The following is a 22745-nucleotide window of genomic DNA, read 5'->3' as shown; positions in this document are numbered from 1 at the left end:
TAACAAAACTCGAAGCTTCTAGGAGCTAAAACAGGAAGAACAGGGAAACGAGAATCACTATTTCACGTCCAGTCTACATGTGGCCCGTGAAATGGCAAGTTAAGGTTCTACAGCGGAAGGGGCATAAAACTTTGTTGTTTGCTCCCTTGCCTTGTTCGCCCATTCTTCATCCTCACCAGCAGAGATAGCTGCTCGGCCCCATGCCTCACTACTGCCTTTAAGGAACGAAATTGCGGCTTCATCAACTGACCACCAGGTTTCATCTTTTGGAACAAAATCTCCAGCAAGATGTGATTTGAGACCTAGAAATGCCATGTCCCATCCGACACCTCCTGCACCAGGGCCGTACTGCCTCCAGTGATCGTTGATGGCAAATGCATGATCCAGACGAATTGTTGTTCTTGTTGTTGTTGAAGGATTGTTCGAGCTCTTCAAGCTGACGCGAACGTGACTTATTTCTTGACCAAATTCCCATGTCAAGGTAAATCCACTGGATGGCTCGCAATCAACAATGGTCCCTCTAGCATTGCCCTTGACCTGGTATTGCCCATCCACCTCGAAGGTCCCCGTCACAGGCGCAAACCATTCGGTGATGAGATCAGGCTTAGTACAGGCAGCCCACACTGCTTCAATCGGTGAGCTTATGGTTCTACTAAGAGAGATGGTGCGAAAGTCATTGGCATCATTGCCTGTATTGGCGTACTTTGAGGAGATTAGTTGTCCTCTGAACAGTTGCCGGTGCACGGCAAGTAATTCTCGTTCGTGGTTGAAATTCATTGGTAAAATATACGGTGTAGAATTGCTGCATTGCAGTAGGGATTATTCTATTTCCATTAAGCATACCCTCCTGTTATAAATACATCTCTGGTGCATGTGTGTCATTTGACACTGGGTAACTGACAGAGAGGTGAATTGATATGCATGATGTGGTGCATCTTGGTGCTTCGGTGGGTGAGCCATACGAGGTTGCGTGAACGCAAAATGCACGCAGCCCTCAATTCGCGTGGCTTGGGTCTTGGCTTGGCTGCGAGATGTTCTCCTGAGTGGAAATTGACCCTGGCCCTGGGTGAGCATTTAACTTAGAAAAGCGAACATTGAAAGCATAAGAATGCTCTTTGTGTCAACCCGAATGCTAAACGGCGTGAGAATATCTTGGTTCTCCATGTCGCAAGTTTTCGAAGCATCATGGGAGCCGCCTACGTGACTTTCTACCCCAGACACGTACAAAATATACCAACCACACAGTTCACCATTAGCCATTTGGCTGACCTAGAGCCAAACCGAGAGTGTGGACGAGAGTGTGGAATAAAATGAAATTGGACGCCGCGCCGAATATCCAGCCTAGCCTGTTTAACCATCCATGTCCTTGTCGGACGGATCCTGTTTTGCAATATCCCGTACATAACTTTCAACAGTCAACATTCCCTTCTTTGAGCCTAAGTACAAGTTCCACGCCGCTCTTCCAGCCTGCATTGGAGCAAAATAAAATAAAAAAAGATAACAATAAAATGTCGCATCGCTTCCACCTGATATAAAGATGCTGTTCTGGGGTATTAAACTGAATATGTGCCGCCACCTTCGTGGCAACCACAGTGACAGACATGAATTCGTCGTCGTTTTTCACAATGGCATGACCAAGGAATTCTGACCGAGTATGAATACATGTGCTTGCCACATCACATTCCCTCGTGGTTCTTATCATCAACCAAAATCCCTGGCCTTCCGCGCTAGCACTCGTACGTTGTCCAGGAAGCCTTCAATAAGCTCCTGGTAGCGGTGAGGCGCTCCGCTCATGGCCTTTGCACCTTGATCGAGCACCATCGCGGAAGCCAGTTCGATTTCGAGCTCGTGTTCTTTTTCAATCTTCTGGGTATTCTGCCGGCCATATTAGTATGATAGAAAATGCATGGTGAATAGAACCAAATCTCTTACAGATGGAACTGATGGTGACAATGTGACTTGCGTCAGGTCAATTTGATAATGCCCTTGAGTATAGCTGAGCCGGTCCTTCTGCCTGTCCGATGTCCCGCCTGTCTGAGCTGGCCCTAGCTGCTCTAACTCCTCCAAGGGACCATCCCAATTCATTTCAAGATTGATGCTGAGTCGACAGTCCATAGGGCTTGTCGGCATGTGAATGTCAATGTCAGCTACTCTGGCTTTGATGATTTTGTTGAGGACCTGGCCCGTCTTCTGATCATATGTTACTCTGGCCTTGACGTTTCTCACACGAGATCCCAGCCTAGACCTCACGCATCCAGGAAGGCGGCTCTGCAAATCCGGGGGCAATTCAAAATATCGGTCAAGCTCACGTCTATGCTTGTAGTGAACTTGAACACGACCAGCTCCATTGGGTGCCCGAGGATCAGTTTGAATGACTATGTGATTCAAGAAGTCATTGAATGCCTTGTGGTGTACCTGTGGCGTATTAGTCGGCCGGTTTCTCTGGTTGTGGACTACCCATATCGGGACCCGAGAAGATTTGTGGTTGCACTTACCTCTGTCATGCTGCTTTTGAATGCAACTCGACCAGTGTCATGAAGGACGCATTCCGTGTCTAGCAATCGATCCACGCGGTAGTTCGTGTCCTTGTCAATCAGTGTACCTAGCTTGGCTTCAATCTCAAATTGAATGCCCCGGCTTGTTATCTCCTTGATATCCGGGTTATTCACCACATGGATGAAGATGAAGTCAGCTACTGTTTTCGACAATTCCTCATATGGCTTGACACCGGTTATACTGGCTTCCCAAGGTCCTAGAATGTCTTGAGGTCCAGGTTCCGCGACCGGCGGAGCCGATTTTGACGCCGTAGACAGCGATGTACGTGGAGCGTCGGGCGAGGCATGCCGACTTGATCTATCTGTCTTACTCCCGCCTTCAGCTTTTCCGTTTATGTGAGAGTGTACACGTTTTTGAAGGACAAAATTGCCGTGATTTGGCATCTTGTTTCCCAGTGAATAGGCGCTCTGGGCCCAAATAGGAGGCTGCGCTCGATGGGCACGCCTTTTCTTAGCTGCCGCTGGGGATGACGAGGGTTGTTTAGTGCTGCTATGTGTGCCATTTAGGTCACCTGGTGGTGGCCTGGTTTCTTTGTGTTCTAGTTCCTTGGGGCTGAGATTCCGGTCATCTAGTTTGCGTTTTGCAGGTGTAACCGCGCGCTCTGGTTCTATAGCAACCGTTTGGGCTACAGGAAGCGATTTTCTCTCTATATCGACTGGAGACGCCATAACTCGGTCTGAATTGCTGGCGATAGATGCTACTCGTGTTCGAGGGCTGACTGACAGACTATGCTCTCGGGAATGAAGGGACTTCGAGCGCTGGTGAGGTTCAGTTACGGGAGATTCTTGGTGGCTAGGGCCAGACACGCGACGTAATGCTGTGTTTGTAAGAGCTGGTGACTGAGGTTGAGGACCGTTCCCTATTGCCGTAACCCTTTGCTGGTATGGGCTCGGGGGCTGCGTAAAACTCGCGGGTGGCCCAGGAGCAGGGCGAGCACCACCGCTCTGAGGCGGCCCGAGGGGTGTAGGAGGCTGTGATGGTTGTCTATACTCGGAATTTTGACGAGAAGCCTGGACAGGACTCCCATGAGCATGTGGAGGGCCGAAATGTTGTTGACTATGCGCAGAGGTCGGCGTTGGCGTTGAGTGAGTAGACTGTGATCGTTGGTGTAAATACTGCTGTGACGGACCCGCAGCTGTGCTGATTGGGGGTGTTTGTGGGACTTGATGTTGTTGCACATAACCTCCGGACGAATGTGCACCATCCCTCTGTGCAAAGGTATCCTGGCTTTGTGGTTGTGGTTGTTGAGCATAGTGGCCAGGAGGATAATGGTGCCGCTGACCGGGACTTGGCATCTCTTGGGCCACTGGCGTGGGAGGGAATGGGTATCCGGCTGAGCCTGCCGGTGCATTTGTCGGAGTCGGTGTAGGTCGGTACGGCGATTGTGCTGGCGCGTTTATGCCTCCAGGAGACCGCGCATCATGAAAGGAGCCTGCGCGATGGGGAGGAAGAGGTTGCGAGACACGCGGTGGGTATTGTGCCGCTGGATTCTGATAAGGTGACGGAGGGGGATAAGCGTTTGGAGGTGGCTGCTGCTGAGGGTGTCGAGGATAATCTTGGGTGATGGGTTTTCCGGGAGACGGATGAGGCGGCTGTTGATTATAATCGTGATATCCGTATCGGGCAGGACTTTGCGCTGGCCGACTTTGATGTTGCTGCTGAGGAGTAGGGGGCGCCTTTGGCGGGCCACGTTCGCCATTATCAGACGTGTTGAGTACCGAACGAAGATCCATGATGGGGGATATAGACTATCTCGAGAGAATTTTCAGTATGTCTGTTTGTGTTGGCCGGTGCCGGCGCTCGAGTTTCGGAATATCAGACGATTCGATGGAGCAAGTTTGCGGGCGGTTCATCGAACAGCAACTACCAGACCTCTATCTAACCCCGGGAGGAACTTGAACTTAAAGGCTCGCGAGGCGCGCAAACGATGCGATCGTAGTCGGCGAGTCGCAAGCGCAAGTGAACATTGTCACGCTGTCGCGGGACAAGCAAAGAGTTGAGCCAATGTCCCAATGCCCCAATGTCCCAATGTGCAAAAGACGCGGCCGGGACAGGACGGGACGCGGGGAGCAGATGGGACTTTGTGAAGCTCGACGCAGCTGGTCAGTGGTCAGGGAGGGACGGAGGACGTTGATGTTGTCGCGGTGTCTGATGCGGATGATGGAAAACAGAGATGTCTAAATGGTCGCTAACCACAGCATGGCGTCTTCTATTTCAAAATGGCGTTGCCGTGGGCCGTCGCTCGCGGGATGTCTGTCAGGGATGAATGGTTTGAGGACACATGGGAGGAGTCAGGCAAACGTGTGAATGCGCCAAATGGACCTGACACTTTTTTTGAGCCGTGCTTTTCGAGCACGAGCACGAGTTTGGCTGGTACTCAAGTGCTCAAGTGGCAGAGCACCAAGAGCACCAACAGAAACAGACCAGACAGACGGTATTTTGCGTTAGACCCACTATTTGCCAAATTAGTGCAATTTTCGTACAAAGGCGGCATCAGATACAACCAACAACAACCAGCAACCAACAGCCAACAGCCAACATCACATCTTGAAGGACGTGAGAATACAGTACAGCACCAGACCAGACTGCTTTGACACCGACCTCCCTAGATAGGTCGGTACCTAAGCTCTTCGCTTCGACTCATCTGCTCCACATCCCTGGCCAAGTCCATGGGCCTAATGGCTGGTCTGGTTGAATTATGAGTCCTTCGCTTCTAGTCTGTCAATGTCCCCTGACCTTGGAATAAGGCATCAATCCTTTTTCCCACTGTCATCCGAGATTAACAAAACGGGACGAGATCACGGCCAGTCTCAACTCCCTCCCTCCACAGAGCTTGCCCTGTCAGTCCTCGAGTGACTCCTTACACCAACATCAATCGCAGTCCCATGAAAAATGAACGTATCCCGCTCTCACATGCACATTGATGGATGCAGTCGAACAAGACCGGCCGTTCCCGCGACGCAAGCATATTGTTTGGCTACACCAAAGCGACGGGCCGCCGTGCCATGCATGCGCAATCTGCTAGGCAATCTTTATGCTGGACATAAGACAACTGTAGTCTAAGCTGCCCTTCTTATTCTCACTGCAGCGGTATAAAGCCTCCATGTTACACATCATGCAGCGTGTTACTACTATTCTATTGACGTCTGCTGCCTCATTAATCTAAAATAATCTGCTCAAAGCTGCGCGCAAACGAAGGGACCCCATTGGCGTGACAGGTTCAGTAACAGCACGATCACGTGAAAAGTCACGTTAGCGCAACCTCCATGCCATCACATACGTCGGAGGTTTCCAGAGCTTTGAGGGTGGTCCGTGCGCCCTCAAGGCAGAGCTGTGCCTGACGTGGAATCGTTTCGTGTCTTGCTGTCTTGCTCAAGTCAACTGCTTCGGGTTGACTGGTTGTGCCAATTTCCCGACCTCCCTCCCACCCTCATCTGCATCTGCCATCCTCCCAGCTCCTTCCCTGGCGATACTTTTGTTGCCGATATCTTTAATTTTCTGTTTCGTTACTGCACAGTACCCCCCTTTACTTCACTCCCGCGTCACCCAGAAGCTTCCGTGATCCATCGCCATCACAACAATCGGCATGCCTGGACTTGTGTCGGCCACCGGGGTGTTGGCCTTCTTGGCCGACGAAGAGCCCGAGCTCAAGGTTTTTGCTTTGCAGACTTTGAACGATGATATTGATACTGTCTGGACGGAGGTGGCTGGCGCCCTGAATCAAATGTAAGTTGTCGCCTGTTTCTTCGCACCGCCAAGCTGCCTCCATTGATGGCCCCCGGAATCTAACATTCTTCTCTTTAGCGAAGCGCTGTATGAAGATGAAACTTTCCCCGAACGTCAACTCGCTGCGCTTGTTCTCGCCAAAGTGTACTATCACCTTCAAGCATACAACGATAGCATGGTTTTCGCTCTGGCTGCTGGAGACCTCTTCAAACTGGACTCACCTGGCGAGTTTGAGGAAACTATCATCTCCAAGTGTGTTGATCAGTATATTGCCACAACCGCTGCCAAAAACTCCAAGCCACGCGCTGCGAAGAATATTGATCTACCGGAGCTTACGACAACCTTTTCCAATGCTTCAGAAAGCGCCGTCATGTCCCCAACGACTCCGTTTTCTCACACGACGCTGCCTCCAAAGTCTCTACTTTCGCGTGCGTCGCTCGATAATACTATACTCGATGCCACGTTTCAGCCTGTTGTCAAGCAGGGTCGATCCGGCTCAATTGCTGAGCTCCCTAGTAAAGACACTGAGGATTCGCTACAGCGTGTGATTGAGCGCCTATTTGCGAGCTGCTTGAAGCAGGGCCGGTATAGGCAAGTGGTTGGTATTGCCGTCGAAGCCAGGAATCTCGATGTTTTGCGGCGTGTCATCAAGCAAGCCAGTGAAGACGAAAAGAATGTCAAGTCCAAGTCGCAGGATGGCCCCCAGGGTCCCGCTGAGGAGCTCATGGAATATACCCTTGGTATTTGCATGGACATTGTGCAGGAGCGGAGTTTTCGTACCGAGATATTGCGGCTAATTCTCGATCTTCTGAACGACATTCCTAACCCGGATTATTTTGCCATCGCTAGATGTGTTGTCTACCTGAACTCAGACGAGGAAGCCTCTCGCATGCTTCGTACTTTGGTCGCCAATGGCGACCCTACCTCAATTGCTAATGCCTATCAAATAGCATTTGACTTGTACGACAACGGAACGCAAGAATTTTTAGGCAAGGTCCTCGCATCTTTGCCTAAAGCAAAGCCAGCAAAGGAGAGTAAGGAGACGTCTGATGATTCCACAGAAAGCGACGCACTTCTGGATAATCAAGAAAACGAACCTGAGGAGGAACTCGCTGAAGGCGAAGCTAAGGTTTACCGGAACATCCGTTTGATCCTTGATGGTTCAAAAACGATTCGACTCAACCTTGAGTTCCTCTACCGCAATAACCACACCGACCTGAGCATCCTAAACAAGGTGCGCGATAGCTTGGAGGGCCGCAACTCCATTTTCCATACTGCCGTGACATTTTGCAATGCGTTCATGAATCAGGGTACAACCAACGACAAGTTCTTCCGAGACAACTTGGAATGGCTAGGCAAGGCCGTCAACTGGTCAAAATTCACCGCCACAGCCGCGCTGGGAGTCATCCACCGAGGCAATCTGTCGCAGTCTCGAAAGCTCCTCGAGCCTTATTTGCCTCGGCAAGGAGGTCTTAGCAGTGGTTCGATCTTTAGCCAAGGTGGCGCCCTGTATGCCTACGGTCTTATTCACGCCAACCATGGCGCTGATGCTCTGGACTATCTTAAAACGCAGTTCAGCCAAGCTGAGGAGGAAGTCGTGCAACATGGCGGCGCTCTCGGTTTGGGTATTGCTGGCATGGCTACCGGCAATACAGAGATTTTCGAAAAGCTCAAAGAAATTCTGTTCCAGGATTCGGCCCTCAATGGTGAGGCCGTCGGTCTCGCAATGGGTCTTATCATGTTGGGAACTGGCAACGTGAAAGCCCTAGAGGACATGATCACTTACGCCCATGAGACAACACATGAAAAGATCGTCCGTGGTGTTGCTCTGGGCATGGCACTGATTATGTTTGGTCGACAGGAAGGAGCGGATGTTTTGATTGAAGGACTTCTGAATGATCCAGATCCCACCCTACGATATGGCGGTATCATGACCGTTGCTTTAGCCTACTGTGGAACTGGAAGCAACAAGGCAATCAGAAAACTGCTTCACACTGCCGTCAGTGATGTGAACGACGACGTTCGTCGAATTGCCGTCATGAGCTTGGGTTTCATTCTCTTCCGGAAGCCTGGCAGCGTGCCTCGGATGGTAGAGCTTCTTTCTGAGTCATATAACCCTCATGTTCGCTACGGATCTGCCATGGCACTGGGAATTTCGTGCGCCGGAACTGGCCTCGACGAGGCCATCGATCTGCTCGAGCCTATGATGAAGGACCCTACGGACTTCGTCCGCCAGGGAGCCCTCATCGCCCTTTCGATGATCATGGTTCAGCAGAACGACATTATGAACCCCAAGGTCCCGGCTATTCGCAAAACACTCAAGAAGGTTGTTGGTGACCGCCACGAAGATGCCATGACCAAGTTTGGTGCAGCTCTTGCTCTCGGAATCATCGATGCTGGTGGTCGCAATTGCACCATTGGCCTCCAAACACAAACTGGCAATCTCAACATGGCTGGAATTGTTGGAATGGCTGTATTTACTCAATACTGGTACTGGTTCCCCTTCACTCACTTCTTGTCCCTGAGTTTCTCACCGACGGCTATCATTGGTCTTGATCATGACTTGGAGATGCCTGATATCAAGTTCCACTGCGCTACTCGGCAGAGCCTATTTGACTACCCACCTGAGCAGGAGGTCAAGGTCGAAGAAGGCCCTGCTTTGATTGCCACGGCGATTCTGTCAACGACTGCGCAGGCCAAGCGCCGTGCCCAGAAGAAGGAGCGCGCCCAAAGACGGGAGAGTATGGATATTGATCCTGCACCTGCCAAAGGAGACGACAAGATGGATGTGGACGAGGAGAAGAAAAAGGACGACTCTAAAGACAAGAAGGACACTGAGGATAAGGATGCTGTTTCCTCGGACAGCAAGAAAAAGCCCGAGAAAGAGAAGGTTGGCTATGATATCGAGAATATGAGTCGCGTTTTGCCGGGACAGCTGAAGTATGTCAGCTTCACAGGTGGCCGATATAAGCCCGTTAAGAAGGTAATAGTCTTCCCGTGCAATAGTTTGAAGTTTGATATTGAGATTGGTTTGCTAACAAGAAAGCAGCCCACTGGTGGTCCCCTTCTTCTCGACGATACTCAACCCAATGAGCCAAAATCGCTCATTGAAGAGAAACTCAAGAAAGTTACCACCGAACGTGCTCCCGTCGCAGGTCAGGCCCGAAGCGGGGCCAGATCTGGTGCGCAGACCAGGTCCTTGTTGGACGGGGCTGTTGACCCAGCTCGCGGGGCCTCAAATAGTCAGGCCCTAAGCCAGCTTCTCCGAGGCCAGGGATCTTTCTTAGGTGATCCTCAGACACCTGGCGGAAATCATGGAATAGGCGCGGGAGCTGCGGCTGCGGCTGGTGTGTTGACTGCCGTTGACGAGGACGGAGAAGGGGATGAGGAGGCCCCAACACCAGGCGAATTCGAGTACTTCACAGACGGTGAGGACAGTGACGATTAGAAGAGGAAGTGATTCTGGGGTAACTGCATCCCGTTGACTATGCGGCGTGGCATACTAGGGGAGTGTATTTGATATGTACCATTACAGAAAGGAGGACTGAGATATATCACCATGATGGCGATTCCAAGCCGTGCTTAAACATGATTTGGCTACGGCTCGGCTGCTTTCGAATGATAGATGTAACAAATTTCATGTGTTTGTTGTCTGAAGCTTAGTGTACACCGTATGTGAATTGGTCGCTCCTCCTGGGTTCAGGTGAGAGTAATCGCGGAGGGAGATGCAAAAGCGCACACTTGCGCACCACGGCCACTAAACTATAACTGAAGAACATTCCAAACTGCCCGTCAGCCAAGCAGTGTGGGCAAGCCTACAATAACGGCATAGAAGACCTTGAGGGTTCTCTAGATTCTAGCGAATGAAGTGATACGCAAGTTTTATTTAAAAGCTATAACACACTAAAGGAACATTTTACTCATCCGAGCAGGGTTGCTGTGCTTGGACTACAGGCAGGTCGTCACCATTCCTGCCGGTCCACCATCATGGCCAATATTCGCCAATATCTTACAAGTTTGTCCATGGCTGTTCTAAATTTACTTTTGTCGCGTGTGGGCGCCACTTGGAACAGAACCAGAACAGTCTGTGCAAACTTGCACTCTGTGCCACGCCGTGGCTAGATTACCACGAAAATTCCATGTTGCGGCATGACTTTCTGGCTGCGTATTATACGCATCGTCGGTTGCCTTGACCAAAACCGTGGTACAACGCTTCTGACCATTGTCTTGGCTCCTGTGATTTGCAGCGGCGGCTACTGTATCTTCGGGACCACTGCTCGGCCTATTCTTGAATGTGTGGAGAGGAACACTTCCTTCAAATCGCCATCGCTTCCAAGACCACGCTCCGTGTCCTTGGCAAGGCGATGGCATGCCGTTTTTAGAGACACAGTCGGGCAAAAGATGTGCCTGGGTCCAGGAGCAGCCCCCATCTACGGACACATCAACGCGGATGATGGACCTTCCGCCGCCAGAAAATGCATACCCAGTCATGGTAATCTCCTGTTCGGGAGAGCTCTGCGATCGAGCGCCCGACTCTTGGTCGTTTTTCAAGACGTGGGGTTCGGCTTTGGGGTCGATCCAATTGCCCAGCTTCAGCGTAGTGATGGCACTCTGGACGGGTAATTCTTGAATGGCAGGGGCTGTATCCCAATCGACTTTGGTCTGGTTTGGACCAAAACACTTATAGTCCTTACGCTGCCATTGACTTGTACTCTCCTCGTCGCTAAGAGTAATGTGGTTGAGCCACTTCACTGACCTAGCAGCAACATGACCAGGAACGATGGCTCGAAGTGGAAACCCGTGATCTCGTGGCAGTGGCTTGTCGTTCATGCGATATGCCAGCAAGACATCCCCTTGCGGGTCAATAGCCTTCTTGATTGGGATCGATGCGCCATAGGCTTCTAATCCAGTGAATTGCACATGTTGCGTTTCGCTCGAGCCACTCCTGGCTTCTGATACATCAAATCCAGCGTCGGCTAGTACGTCGGATAAAAGGACTCCCTCCCATGATGCATTTGATATAGCTCCAGATGTCCAGGGGAGGCCATTTGTTTGCTTTCCAGAATCATCGCTCATATGCTTCCGGCGGTTGCCGGAGCACTGCAAAGCAGCAGTGACCTTGTGTCTTGGAAACTTCGTCTTTAGGTCCTGCAGAGTGTATTCTTTCATTGTGCCGTCAAAGAGTTCGACTGTCAATCGATGCTCATTTGACTGGGCATCGTCGATGGTGGGAACCCACATGTGGTTGCGAACATAGAAAAGGTCATTAGGCGTCAAGAACTGTGCGCTGAGCGCTTCTCCAGGTGTTTCCGCATTCCGCGGCTTAGCTGTGCGGGTAATAAGTAATGGATGTCGCTCTGGGTCATTTTCGAAAGGATCCTCGATTTGGTCTTGAGCAGGCTTGCCATTGATGAGATCGGCTTGGTCCACGTAGCCGATTAAATACTGAGACAAGATATCGTAAACATATTGATTTTTGTGGATGGTAAAAATATTCCAATACGGGTCTATGGATCCTCCAGCAGCACGGAGAATGACTTGGCCTCCAGGGTGTGCTGATATCCAATCCGTGATATCGTAGACTTTGTCGCCGTGGATGACCCACGGATTGTCCGAATCGGCCCCATGCTTTCGGACTTCAGCTATGCGGAATCGCGGAAGGTCTGGATCGCGACTATCCGAGGGATTCTCAGGGGATGGTGCAGACTCAGATTTGGGGGAAGGAGAAGAAACGGGCGGGGATGATGCGTAATGAGCATCGAAGGTTGTAGGGGCAGTGGGAGAAACAAAGAGTGTAAATGATAGCAAACCAAGACCGGCTAGGAGGGCCGCGATCTGAGAACGGGGCCGGACCGAATGCCGTACCGCCGACACCCGTGACGTCGGGCCGCGTTTATGAGGACCGGCCTCCGCTGTCCTCGGGGTGGAAGAGGAGAATGCGCGTCGACAGATTGTTGTTGCAAAGAAATCCGGTCTTGCCTGGCGTTGGGAAATGCGAAGACCCAAACCCCGTTGAGCTAGACAGGTAGGTTGTCGAAAGTTCATGGCCGAAACGTTTATCGTGGCTGTGTGGCGAGAGTGTAACAGACAGACAGCACAACAAAACCTCACTGTTGGCTGATGAACTCGAGCGCTGCCAGCACTGGGAAATGCATCAAAGACGAAGATTGTCCTGGAGAAAAGTGTGCGTGGACCGGTCGAGAGGCGGATCAGAGCGACTTTGCTCTACCATGAGCAGATTCGCCAGTAAATGTCGTGTCTCCGTACTAATGTCAGACAGATGGTCTTGGGTTGGCAACGGATTCTATCAGGCTAGCGGTTCAACTCGCTGAGGCCTTGAAAAGTGACGCGTTACACACGGGATCCCGGTGCAGAATACAGAGAAGAATCTGTTTGTCCGGTTCGATGGAGCTGAAGCTATTGCAACGGGCTTCTATGTCCATCTAGGTGCGGAGGATTTGTCTAGCGAGGCACTTGCTTTGGGACAGCTGGGTGCCTTGTCGCGAAGGATCTGAACAGTGGAATGAAAAAGGGGGGCAGGCTCGTTGGGAACTGAAAATAAAGTCCAGGTGTGATGAGTGTGTCCTGGGACGAAAATACAAACCAAAGGGTCCGGTTTGGTGGGAATGTTTGAGAATGTCTGAAATCAGGGAGACGGAGTACAAACGATGCTGGACATGGAAGGCACGATGGAGACACAAGCAAATTTCAGTATGCACCTACACCACGTCCTTCCGTGTTGGACAGTAACGTATTGACCACTCCAGACTGGAGCACAAGAGGCGCCAGCTCAGGCCAGCCTTGACATGAATTGATGGAGACCAGGCCATACTCTTCCGTGTCGTGTCATGGATAGATGCACTGTGGACCGATGGTTGCCGTGTGCCGGTACTGCACAAAGCTCGCACCTCCAGGCTGTCTGGTTGGTCCAGTCTGGTCCAGTCTGGTCCTGCTGAGTACGAGCCCCTGCCTATCAAGTGCTACTTGCAATTTGTGTCCATGTCTGGCAGCTGTGGGCGAAGGAAGAATAGTGACCAGTCAGACATGAGCCAGATTGACAGCACAGGCGACGTCTCCTTCGGTGCAAAAAGTGGTCAGCAGGACAAAACTTCAATGTTGGGATGATTTTGTCACCCAGTCACATTCCCAGCGCAGTCTCCAACGGTTGGCTGCCGGCCCGCAAACTGCCTGCGCAGCGACTCGTCGACCAGTAATAATCATCACAAGCTCAACGCACCGGCCCAACCAAACGGATCGTTGACATTGGATGTCTGATGCCCTACATGCCAATCCATGCCTATGCCAGCACGGAGAAAATCTCGGAATCCTCAGTCCTTCGCCACTGCCACTCAATGGCTGCAATGTACCTACACCTCACGTACTTTGTCGCCAACGCCACCAAGTATTATTATCCGGCACTCTGCTGGTCTCATTATGCGGCACAACGTCCATTCCTCAGGATTCTTAATTTTCCGTTTCGCAATTGAATACTTACTACGGAGTATTGATTTATAGGATAGAATACCGCTTCTTCCCCCGGTATACCGAAACTTCCATGGCCAGTGACGTATCCGTATCTGTCCACCACGGAGTATTTTGCTCGCACATATCTAGATCTCATCTCCGATCCAGGCAGGCTGTCGACCAACCTTCAGACATTGAGACAACTTCCACTTCGCAATTTCCATGTGTATTGTCAGCATCAAGGGCCCTTGGATTATGTTCGCGTTTGTTGCCTCTGGCTACAACAAGGAGACCAAATTGGTCCAAAATGCCTGCTTTGTAAATCATTATCGGACCATCTGCCTCGAACGCACTCCAGATTCACACTGCCCGCGCATTTGAGTATCAGGAAGGTCAAACCTCAGGTCTGCAGGCTCTCTGTGCCACATGGATTTCCAACCCAGGCATTTCAATGATGCTATAGGGTGGGAGGACCTGTAGGTACCTCACGCTTCGAAGACTGTTGTTTCCTAACCATAAGAGAGCCTTTTAGAAATAACCTTATGCCCTATTTGTGTCAGAGGAGGCGCGGTCATGCAGCGGGCAGTTTTACGAGTCTCCGATGTTGAGAATGCAACAAGACCTTTACCAATTACCCGCAGGTGGGATCAGCAGCGCATTCACAACACTAGCCTCCGCAGATATATTACAAATATCAGCATTTCGATACATAGGTAATATTCGTCCCTCGCAACCTTGTATGAGCCTTGGGTAAGCCGGAATGGCCTGAGAGGTTCCATGTGAAGCGGCGTGTCCCGGATGAGCTTACATTGTAGATCGCCACAATCCGCTGGGACGGTCGGTGGTAACACAGAAACGCCATCTCTGTGTCTCATTATTGTAAGTCATAGACGAGTCAATTTTCTTGGCGAATAGAGTTATCTTGGTAAATACATGGCCAGTTAGAAGAACGCCAAGCGGGATGTGCATGTGGCGGCGGAATTGATCAGCAAAGAGTTGACAAGTAGTTGCACCTGAGCTTATGCTCAGAGTTCAACGAGGACCAGCACAAGAGATTCAATCAGCACATGGGATTCGAAATACCTGAAGTCGATTTAAATAAGCTGCCCATGAGAACGACACAGGACCAACCATGCAGCTAGACATTCTCACATACTACGTACCTTGATCAAGAAGGACAATCCGGGGTAGACAATCTAGATTATGCAAGAAAAGTCTAGTAAAGAAACCCGATGTCATATATTATTTGAGTGGCCGGGTTCGTAATTAGCCTCATTGCGAATCCTGCATGACAACCTGCAAAGGGTATCCGTTTCTGGGGTATTGCGCATATATCTGAGTCACAACGGATCTGGAAAACGAAAATGAGAACGAATAACTTAGAGAGATCTGGCTTGAGTTCTGCCTCGTGATGTACCCCGCGTGATGGATTCCTAAATTCGGCGATGGCCGTGATATTTGGGAACCTGGGCCATGCCCGATCCTTTCTTGCGGGGTAGAATTGGTTTTAGCCAAGCTGTTTCTCCAGTCCAACAGCCAAATCTTATCCATTGTCTAAATATGCATGTTCCGTGTGTATGAATGTAGGGAAATCCTTACAACCAGACCTGAATTGGCTAGCTTGGGATGGGGATGGAAGGGTATCCTGTCAGTTGTGGCCTTAACAGGATGGCGGTTGTACGAGCCAATCATGACAAAAGCCATCCTGGCGGGAAGGCGTTTTAGGATATTTCCAAGGGTGAGGAGAACTTGCGGCAACGGAGGTCGCCGATGCATTTATAAACTCAAATCTGTTGACAGCTTGGGCGGCTTGGCATCATTTAACCTTTGTCAACGGTCTTTGTTTATACCTCTTGGGTCATCTTGGGTTGCGTAGGGTTGGGCACAAGAAAGGCCAACTGGTGTAGTTCAAACACCGCAAGTATATGGCCTCATGCCGGGGGTTTACTATTCAATGTTGCTGCCTGCTGCTAGGTACTTGGGTAACTTTCGGAAACGGAAACGGAATGAAGGAGCCAGACAGATACAAATGTTACAAATGATATTGGGTAGCTCATGGCGCTAGTCTGTCAGCCTCGGCAACTGAGCTGAGAGCAGACGGGAAGTGGTGTCTGGGCTCTGGGCTCTGGGCTCTGGGCACAAACTGACAGTTTTGGGTTGAGAGAGACAAATGATTCATATATGCATCATGACCTGGTAGTGCGTGTGTATGTAGGTTTCTAGATTAGATGACAACCAAACTTGGTTGAATTATTCTCGTTGTGTAACTCATTGTGTAATGAATCGTTCAAGGCATGGCGGATCAAGGATATTTGATTGCTTATCTCGCAGCCACAGTTGAAAGCTGGCACCAAATCTAAACATCAAAGTGGCATGGGAATAAAACGTGCTTGCCATGTGATTGAATCGGACATGGACATACTCCGTACTTGACATCAATGTCTGGTTATCTACACCAGACTCCATTTGTGGATTCCGTGGCCCACTGACAGGCAATCTTATCTCACTCTCATCTGAGGAATTTGGATCGCCCCAGTATATGTGTCCTAATCTACGGAGTACCAGACATCAACTATCCGCTCGTGGCCCGCCAGTGGGCATGCCTTTCTCCAGTTTGGTTGTCTAGGTCGTATTTTGATAGACTAGTACGATGAAAATGGGCCGCACACTCTGGCTTCTTGTGACGAACTCACTTATCTCTCTGGGTCCATCAATTTTTTTTTTTTTAAGGAGCGACAAGGACCCTGTAGCTAACATGAACTCCATTGGCTCATTGACTGTCTGGTTCTACGTGTGTGGCCTTATCGTTGCTCACCCTTTGCTAAGCTTTATCAATCGCTATCTAGGCATTTTGTCTGCGGGTAAACGCTGTATGGCCAATATCCTGATACGAACATTGAAAGCCATTGGAATCGGAAATTATCCTCTAGTGCTGCGTCGGAGGTCGCCTGAAAGCGAAAGCTGACAAAATCAGCATTGACGGTCAGGTCCGACGATGCCTGGGCAGGTTTCCCTGACCGTTTGATGAGGGTGTCTGTCTGTTGGCAGAGTCGTCATTTTGACCAGTGGTGTCTCGTAGGGTCAGCCATGGAGGGATGGATGAAGGGATGGCATGGGGACGGAACACCAACACCAACACCAGAGTCCGTCCGTCGTATCAGCCTCTCTTATTATTATTATTGACCAAACACCGATTTGATCAAATTGATCCTTGGCTCTAGCCAGCCTTCCGGGACTGAGCCCCATCGCATCCCATTAATTGATGCATCCAAGCATCCCAACCTTGAACCCATGGATGGACCAGACCCTCCCCCGCAGCCGCTTCTCAACCTCCACATTGTCTTTGAACGCCTCCTGCATTTCGCCAGCTTCACAGATCCACCACACCACCCATCATCCATGGATTGGCGTCCCCAATCATCCTTTCCGCTACCAGTCATGGTTCCCAATTGTCCAAGAGCCAAGCCTAGAGCTACAGGCTATCGCATTGCCTGTCAGACCTGGGGGATGCATGCTTGTTTCTGGCGGCCGTCTCCGGCTGACTTGACTTGACAGACCACCAGCAAGGTTTGATTGAAACTCTTCAGCAAGCAACCACCTTGCTTCTCGATCTAGAGCTCTCAGCACAGAAGCCCCTGCTTCATCGTCAAGTGGATGAGCATGTTTTGCCCTGAAAGCGCAAACTTCCGATAGTGACGCTTCAACGTGGATCCCCTGCATCTCCATCACTCGAAACGAAATAAAAGGAACTTCGTCTCCCACCGACTTCGCTCCTCTGGCTGCTCTACAGTTGTCTACTAGTCTGGCACTTGATTGCCGTCACTGGTTCCAGCAACGTCGCCAGCGCTTATTCCCGTCAGCTTACGCTGGGGTTAGAGTTCACACCGACCCTAACAAGGCACCAAACACATCAACTTTGACAAAACAAAAGTCTAAAAGCTTCCTCATCGCAATTGACGCAGACAGACGCGGTCATCCAAACCCACTCTCTGTTTGCTCTCTTGCTTCTTTTATAAATCACTCCCGCACACACACGCACACACACAACCATCAATTGGCCTATCAGGAAGGACAATACGCTGTGGCTGATCCTCCAAAATCCTGCCCGACCCTTGCGGTAACTAATTCTACGGACCGCCTTCATCTATTCTGCCTCCCAGGAACTAGGACACAAACTCTGCCGAGACGTGAGGGGAGTAACTCTGTTTCTAGTAATTCGTCGCTCTCCGTACTTTAGGAGGACCACAAGCTTTCCCGGCTTCAGCAGGTTTCCGGCCAACAACCGCCAGGATTCAGCAGGTTTGCCTGATAATAACCGCATCAAGTTTGCACAATACGATCAACACCTCCGACGACCTTCTATTCTAGAACACGTGTATTAGTACAGCTATATTTATATCGCGTTAGACATATACAAAGCACCCACCACCATGGACGAAGACCATGGCCCCGATACCATCATTCCTGGGAATGCAGCACAGAGAAATGGAATTGGTCAACGAATCAAGGTTCGCCTTGGCAACGTTCGACATGCCTTCACCACTCGCGATGGACTCATTGGCGACTACGACTATGGCTTTCTACTGAAACCAAACCTTCCTTTTATGAAAAAGAGCACATATCGCAGTCCCTTTTTTGGTCTCAATGACAAGATGCCTGTCTGTCTAGGACTCTTACTTGGTCTGCAGCACGCCTTGGCAATGCTTGCTGGTGTCATTACTCCTCCTCTCATCTTGAGTGGCACTGGAGGTGCGAACCTCGACCCAAGCCAGCAGCAATATCTGGTTTCCACAGCACTTATTGTTTCGGGAATCTTGTCGGCTGTCCAGATCAACCGCTTCCGCGTTCCCAAGACACCGTAAGTTCTTAAGATGTTATACATACTATTTTCCATACTAGTCTTCTTGTTCTCCTTCTTCTAAAGGCGAAACACGAATGACGGAATTCAGATGCTGATGTACGTTCTATTCTAGGTATTTTATTGGAACTGGCGTGCTTTCAGTGGTTGGCATCTCTTTCAGCATTATTCCCATCGCCCAAGGTGCATTTCGACAAATGTATGCCAACGGATATTGTCCGTCTGATGAGAGTGGCGCTCCTTTGCCATGCCCAAAGGGCTACGGGGCCCTCATCGGCACTTCCGCCGTTTGCGCCTTGACTGAAATTTTGATATCGTTTCTGCCGCCAAAGATTCTCCTCCGCATCTTCCCTCCCATCGTTACGGGACCCACGGTCATGTTAATTGGCGTCCATCTTATCGAGAGTGGTTTCCAAAACTGGATGGGAGGCAGCGGACCTTGCGCCAACCCATCCAGTGCAGGCTCCCAGGCCAGCTTTTTCGCCCTTTGCCCCAATATCAACGCACCGCACGCACTTCCTTGGGGTTCAGCAGAGTATCTTGGTCTGGGATTTTCAGCCTTTATTACTATTATTCTGTGCGAACGATTCGGGTCTCCAATCATGAAATCTACGTCTGTCATCTGGGGCTTGCTCGTGGGGTGCATAATTGCAGCGGCATGCGGATATTTTGACCCAAGCGGCATCGACTCGGCGCCAGTCGTATCATTCATCTGGGTACACACATTCCCTCTTACTGTTTACGGGCCGCTTGTCTTGCCAATTATAGCCGTGTTTATTATCTGCGCCACCGAAGCTGTGGGTGACATCACTGCAACCTGTGATGTTTCGCACATTGAGATGGAGGGACGTATTTACGAGTCTCGTATCCAAGGTGGTCTCCTCACGGACGGCATCAACTCGGTTATCGCTGCCCTGATGACAATGACACCGATGAGCAGATTTGCGCAAAATAACGGCGTGATTGCGTTGACCAGGTGCGCAAATCGCAAGGCTGGGCTTGCCTGCTGCTTCTTCCTCATCATCATGGGGATATTCGCCAAGTTTGCCGCAGCACTCGTGGCAATTCCATCTGCGGTGCTTGGAGGTATGACGACGTTTCTTTTCGCAGCAGTCGCGGTATCCGGAATGGCCATTATTACACGTGGAACCGATTTCAATCGTCGCACTCGCTTCATTCTCACTACTGGGTTAGCTCTGGGCTATGGCGCAACTCTTGTGCCAACCTACTTTGATCACATTTTTACCTACTCAGGCGACAACCACGCCCTTAAAGGCTTTCTCGATGCCATTGTTCTGGTCATGGAGACTGGATTCGCGGTGACAGCAGCAGTCTGCATGGCTCTCAATTTGGCACTACCTGAGGAGATGGAAGAGGAGGATATCAATGTCCAGGCCGTGGAGCTAACAAGAGTGAACTCGCCTTCTGGTAAGGAAGAGGTTGCTGAAGAGAGAGAGGCTCCAAACAATGTGTCATAAAGGGCGAGCGTGCATGCACATTTGGATGTCGGGTGGCTGGTGATGGCTGATTTATACGTTACAATTACTGTTGCAAAAACAACAGAGATTTGAGGGGAAGAAAGCGTTGAAACAAAATACAATTATTATACCGTCGTTACTCAAATCAGGCTTGAGGTGTAGACAAAGATGCCATGATGTATCCTGTCTGCGGGGCATGAATTTATATACCTGACTTTATACTTACATATCTTGTGTGCCGAATATGGCTGGTGACTAATGCAGCTCCCAACTGAAGGTGCCAGACGAGTCTGCTAATTGACGAGTCTTTCCATAAGCGGGCGGTTGACAAATTCGAGCGCGTATTGATTTCGTATCAATCAGAATGGTATTTGGCTTCCAGGGTGAGTGGCGAGCTTATGCTAGTGGCTGTGCATCTTTCGTGTTCCATGGTGGGTTGTGCGAAACCACTCGATGAACGGTTAGTTTGGTGAGGGCCAGCGGCAACAGCACGTGTCTGGTGTCTGTCTGTTGTTTGGAGTTCGTGGATTGAATAAGTCACCTGCGCCCGTGCCATCATGCTAGAAACCAGTTCAATCAATCGGCATTGCGGTACATTCCAAGTTTCTGTGGCCAGTCTTGTGATGTGGTGTGGATGTGGCACCAGTCCTTGAGCTTGGGTTGTCGGATGGGCATTTGTTGGACAAAAGATGGCAATTCCAGGAATCTGCATGGAAAAATCGATTTCTCAGGCCCCGCGTTGCAAATTGCCACTGTGCCTCCCCCTCAGGGCCCAAAAGGCGCAAGGCTGGTGGATCAGTACCACGCCGGAAAGGAACCTCCGCCTGCACCTTCCCCCCCTGGGGTCCATATTCCACAGCGCCTGGCCACTGGCTGCTCTGTCTGGCCTGCTTGTGACCCCACCTGTGTGCATGATGACTTCAATGTTGTCAAGTAGCTTCACACCATTCTCTTCTGGGCGCACAAAAAAGTTTCATCACTGGCCATGCCTCGCACCAGTGACCTTGCCATCCAGCAGAGAGGGCATGCATCCTCCTGCCTGCACATGTGTCCTGTTGATGTCTGGTAATCCTTGACGGCTTGACGAAGCCTGGTATGACTGGATGAGATGGCAGAGTGAGCCACTTGATGATGCACCAGACGCCACCCCACCTCGGCACCCAAGAGCCAGGCACCTGGTTCGACTCTCAAGTGCTCCTCTCCTCTCCTCTCCTAGTGCCTTCAAGTCTGTATGTATTGACTGACAAAACTGGCCCGATCAGACTGGATTCTAAGACCAAGCTAGATTGAGACCTAGCATGGCACTTTTTCTGTGGGGTTTATCACATTAAGACGCAATCCCCCCGGAAGCCCGAAGAAAATGGGGTCTCGATCTACGGCAACTCTTTTCACTTCCGATGATCGTATCCTTCAACTCGGCTCCGTTAAACCTTCAACTCACTACCGAATGTCCGCATTGTACCGTTGAGAACGCCGTCTCCGACCTCCAATTCGTCTTGCCGGTCGGTAACCGAAGCCCATATCACACACCGGGCTATGAATACAACCGCCATTTCGACTACCACGACCGGGGACCCTACCGCTGCGGCCGCTTCGTTGGGCGGCTCGTCACCTTCGTCCGGCCTGGCCAGGAGCCAGCCGTCTCGCGGTGCTAGCAGTGGTGCTGGGAGCAGTGTTGACGCCGCCTCTACTGCTCCTAGTCGACGTGCGAGTGGGAGTTCGGCTGCTGATTCGGCTCCCAAAGTTCCTCCTTACCTCCGCAAATCTTCTTCCGGCTCGCCCAAATCTGTACGAACCGAGGGGTCTCATTCTGAACCAGCCTCGCCGCGAATCGTCTACGGCCGAGGCACAATAGCACGGCTTCCAACTGAACTAGGCCGTCTGCGCGTCTCTTCGCCCTTGATCGTTTCTAGCCCATCAAGAGTCGCCTTGGCGCGCCGGATCCAGACCCTCATTCCGAATCTCAACTCGCGTATCCTAGACTCGGCCGTTGTCAACGTGCCGCCTCGGGTTGTCGACGACGCCGTTTCTCGCATAGACGACCGGGACGTTGTTATCAGTGTTGGCGGGGCTTCAGCTGTTGGACTTGCTAAGGCGATAGGATGTCGCAAGGGTATCCCTCACATTTGCATTCCTACGACGTACAGCGGTTCGGAAATGATGCCTCTACTTCTTGATGCTTGTCCCGCGAGACACGGTAACATGAGCGGCAGGGTCGGTGGCAGTGGTAGCAGTGGTAGTGGCCGCAATAAATCTGATAGTCGACACCGCCGAGATCGTGAATACGCGTCCTCATCACGGCACGGCAAGGGACCGCACACCACCTCGTTCCGCGACCCGAAAGTTCTTCCCTCTGTTGTCATATATGACGAGGATCTCACTTCGAGCTTGCCAAAGCGCATATCTGCGCCGACTGACGAAGTAGCCATGGCACGCTCAACCGAGTTGCGGAACGAAGACGAAACAGCACAATGGAGTTATATACATCTGCCAGGTGTTTAAGGCGATGTGTCCAAGGCTTTCAGCACAATTTTCAAGCATTTCTGACGTTGTATGCGGCTATGCATTTTCACACTCAACTCATCCGGCCATTCACGATGCAAGCCAGCAGGCGACAACCGATGTGGCCGCAAATTTGTTTCTCGCTTCCATTTTTGACTGGA

The 22745-nt window shown here is 50.8% G+C and overlaps 7 protein-coding genes across 7 annotated transcripts; 5 read left to right on the top strand and 2 right to left on the bottom strand.

Annotated features, from left to right (window-relative positions):
• Positions 1-99: 99 nt before the first annotated feature.
• VFPPC_09748 (mRNA capping nucleoside-triphosphatase) lies at positions 100-4289 on the bottom strand (the record flags this gene model as incomplete). Its single annotated transcript, XM_018288231.1, has 4 exons — positions 100-702; positions 1741-1875; positions 1933-2415; positions 2496-4289. The coding sequence occupies 4 exons, from the start codon at positions 4287-4289 to the stop codon at positions 100-102; spliced, it is 3015 nt and encodes a 1004-aa protein (XP_018141171.1).
• Positions 4290-6142: 1853 nt separating this feature from the next.
• Positions 6143-9730, top strand: VFPPC_16493 (26S proteasome regulatory subunit Rpn2; the record flags this gene model as incomplete). The annotated part of the gene is made up of 3 exons (XM_022429022.1): positions 6143-6282; positions 6361-9265; positions 9332-9730. 3 exons carry the CDS (start codon positions 6143-6145, stop codon positions 9728-9730), a joined length of 3444 nt encoding a protein of 1147 aa, XP_022284237.1.
• Positions 9731-10320: 590 nt separating this feature from the next.
• Positions 10321-12327, bottom strand: VFPPC_09746 (sulfite oxidase; the record flags this gene model as incomplete). The annotated part of the gene is made up of 1 exon (XM_018288230.1): positions 10321-12327. The coding sequence occupies one exon, from the start codon at positions 12325-12327 to the stop codon at positions 10321-10323; it is 2007 nt and encodes a 668-aa protein (XP_018141173.1).
• A 2983-nt stretch (positions 12328-15310) lies between these two features.
• VFPPC_18002 (hypothetical protein) lies at positions 15311-15622 on the top strand (the record flags this gene model as incomplete). The annotated part of the gene is made up of 1 exon (XM_022429666.1): positions 15311-15622. One exon carries the CDS (start codon positions 15311-15313, stop codon positions 15620-15622), a length of 312 nt encoding a protein of 103 aa, XP_022285226.1.
• A 1386-nt stretch (positions 15623-17008) lies between these two features.
• On the top strand, positions 17009-17293 carry VFPPC_18001 (hypothetical protein; the record flags this gene model as incomplete). Its single annotated transcript, XM_022429665.1, has 1 exon — positions 17009-17293. The coding sequence occupies one exon, from the start codon at positions 17009-17011 to the stop codon at positions 17291-17293; it is 285 nt and encodes a 94-aa protein (XP_022285225.1).
• Positions 17294-18176: 883 nt separating this feature from the next.
• On the top strand, positions 18177-20082 carry VFPPC_09744 (purine permease; the record flags this gene model as incomplete). Its single annotated transcript, XM_018288229.1, has 2 exons — positions 18177-18604; positions 18720-20082. 2 exons carry the CDS (start codon positions 18177-18179, stop codon positions 20080-20082), a joined length of 1791 nt encoding a protein of 596 aa, XP_018141175.1.
• A 1536-nt stretch (positions 20083-21618) lies between these two features.
• On the top strand, positions 21619-22584 carry VFPPC_09743 (RhoGEF domain-containing protein; the record flags this gene model as incomplete). The annotated part of the gene is made up of 1 exon (XM_018288228.1): positions 21619-22584. The coding sequence occupies one exon, from the start codon at positions 21619-21621 to the stop codon at positions 22582-22584; it is 966 nt and encodes a 321-aa protein (XP_018141176.1).
• Between the last annotated feature and the right edge of the window lie 161 nt (positions 22585-22745).

This window comes from Pochonia chlamydosporia, chromosome 6, assembly GCF_001653235.2.
Source record: "Pochonia chlamydosporia 170 chromosome 6, whole genome shotgun sequence".
NCBI lineage: Eukaryota > Fungi > Ascomycota > Sordariomycetes > Hypocreales > Clavicipitaceae > Pochonia > Pochonia chlamydosporia.
This window is presented reverse-complemented; position numbering and strand designations above follow the sequence as displayed.